Below are 1,259 nucleotides of genomic sequence, written 5' to 3'. Positions count from 1 at the left end.
GCCACTGCGGCTGTTGCTGCTGCTGCTGCCACTGCGGCTGCTGCCACTGCGGCTGCTGCTGCTGCTGCCAGTGCGGTGGCTGTTGTGCCCACTGAGGTTGCTGTTGCTGCTGCGGCTGCTGCTGCTGCTGCTGCCACTGCGGCTGCTGCTGCCACTGAGGCTGCTGCTGCTGCTGCTGCCACTGAGGCTGCTGCTGCTGCTGCCACTGTGGTGGCTGCTGCTGCTGCCACTGAGGCTGCTGCTGCTGCTGCTGCTGCCACTGTGGTGGTTGCTGCTGCTGCCATTGAGGCTGCTGCTGCTGCTGCTGCCAGTGAGGCTGCTGCTGCTGCTGCCACTGCGGCTGCTGCTGCTGCTGCCACTGCGGCTGCTGCTGCTGTTGCTGCTGCCACTGCGGCTGCCACGGGGTTTGCTGCTGCTGCCACTGCGGCTGCTGCTGCTGCTGTTGCTGCCAGTGCGGCGCTTGCTGCTGCTGCTGCTGCTGCTGCGCTGGCTTTGCTGATGAAGGCTGCTGCTGCAGCTGCGGAGTCTGGACCCCATCCTGCTGCTGCTGCTGCAGCAGCTGCTGCTGCTGCTGCTGCAGCTGCTGCTGCTGCTGCTGCATATTCTGTCTTTCTAGTTCTTGTTGATACTGCTGCTGCAGCAGCTGTAGCCACAACACCACAAGCAGCAGCAAACCCTAAACCCTAAACCCTAAACCCTAGTTCTAAACCCTAAACCCTAAACCCTTATTTTTCATCTTCATCAGCCCAAAGGAACGCATCAAAACCCCAAACCTCCCTCTCCCCCCCCTCCCCCCCCAAACCCTAAACCCCAAACCCTAAACCCTAAACCCTAAACCCTAAACCCTAAACCCTCACCCCCATCCTCTGGTTATAAAAGGCTTCGTCTTGAGGGTCTAGCCACTCCGTGGGTTCTTCCTGCAGTTTCTTTTTCATATACTCTTCTCTCTCCTTCTGTCCCCTGCAAACAAACCCTAAACCCTAAACCCTAAACCCTAAACCCTCGGTTGGCTTTAGGGGTAGGCAAAGGGCTAGTGCTGCCTTTGAGCTACAATGAGGGTTTAGGGTTTAGGGTTTTTAGGGTTTATCATCTAGGGCTTAGGGTTTAGGGTTTATGATATAAACCCTAAATATTTATTTTTTAGGGTTTAGAGTTTATGGTCCGTTACATATGATTTAGGAATTAGGGTTTAGGGTTTAGGGTTTAGGGTTTAGTACCTGAGTCTCCTCCACTCAAAGTAGGGTATATGCAAAACCCTA

The 1,259-nt window shown here is 55.4% G+C and overlaps 1 protein-coding gene across 1 annotated transcript in view; it reads right to left on the bottom strand.

The window, feature by feature from the left end:
* Positions 1-863, bottom strand: part of EMH_0069210 (uncharacterized protein) — a gene marked incomplete at both ends in the record, with an annotated part of 4,646 nt that extends 3,783 nt beyond the window's left edge. Inside the window, 2 exons of the mRNA XM_013498841.1 lie at positions 3-643; positions 858-863. Coding sequence (XP_013354295.1) covers positions 3-643; positions 858-863 — 647 coding nt within the window. The remainder of the gene's footprint in view (positions 1-2; positions 644-857) is intronic.
* Positions 864-1,259: the final 396 nt, after the last annotated feature.

Source organism: Eimeria mitis, genomic scaffold (assembly GCF_000499745.2).
Source record: "Eimeria mitis Houghton genomic scaffold, Emh_scaff3753, whole genome shotgun sequence".
NCBI lineage: Eukaryota > Apicomplexa > Conoidasida > Eucoccidiorida > Eimeriidae > Eimeria > Eimeria mitis.
Note: the sequence above shows the minus strand (reverse complement) of the source record. Positions and strands in the feature narration are given on the sequence as shown.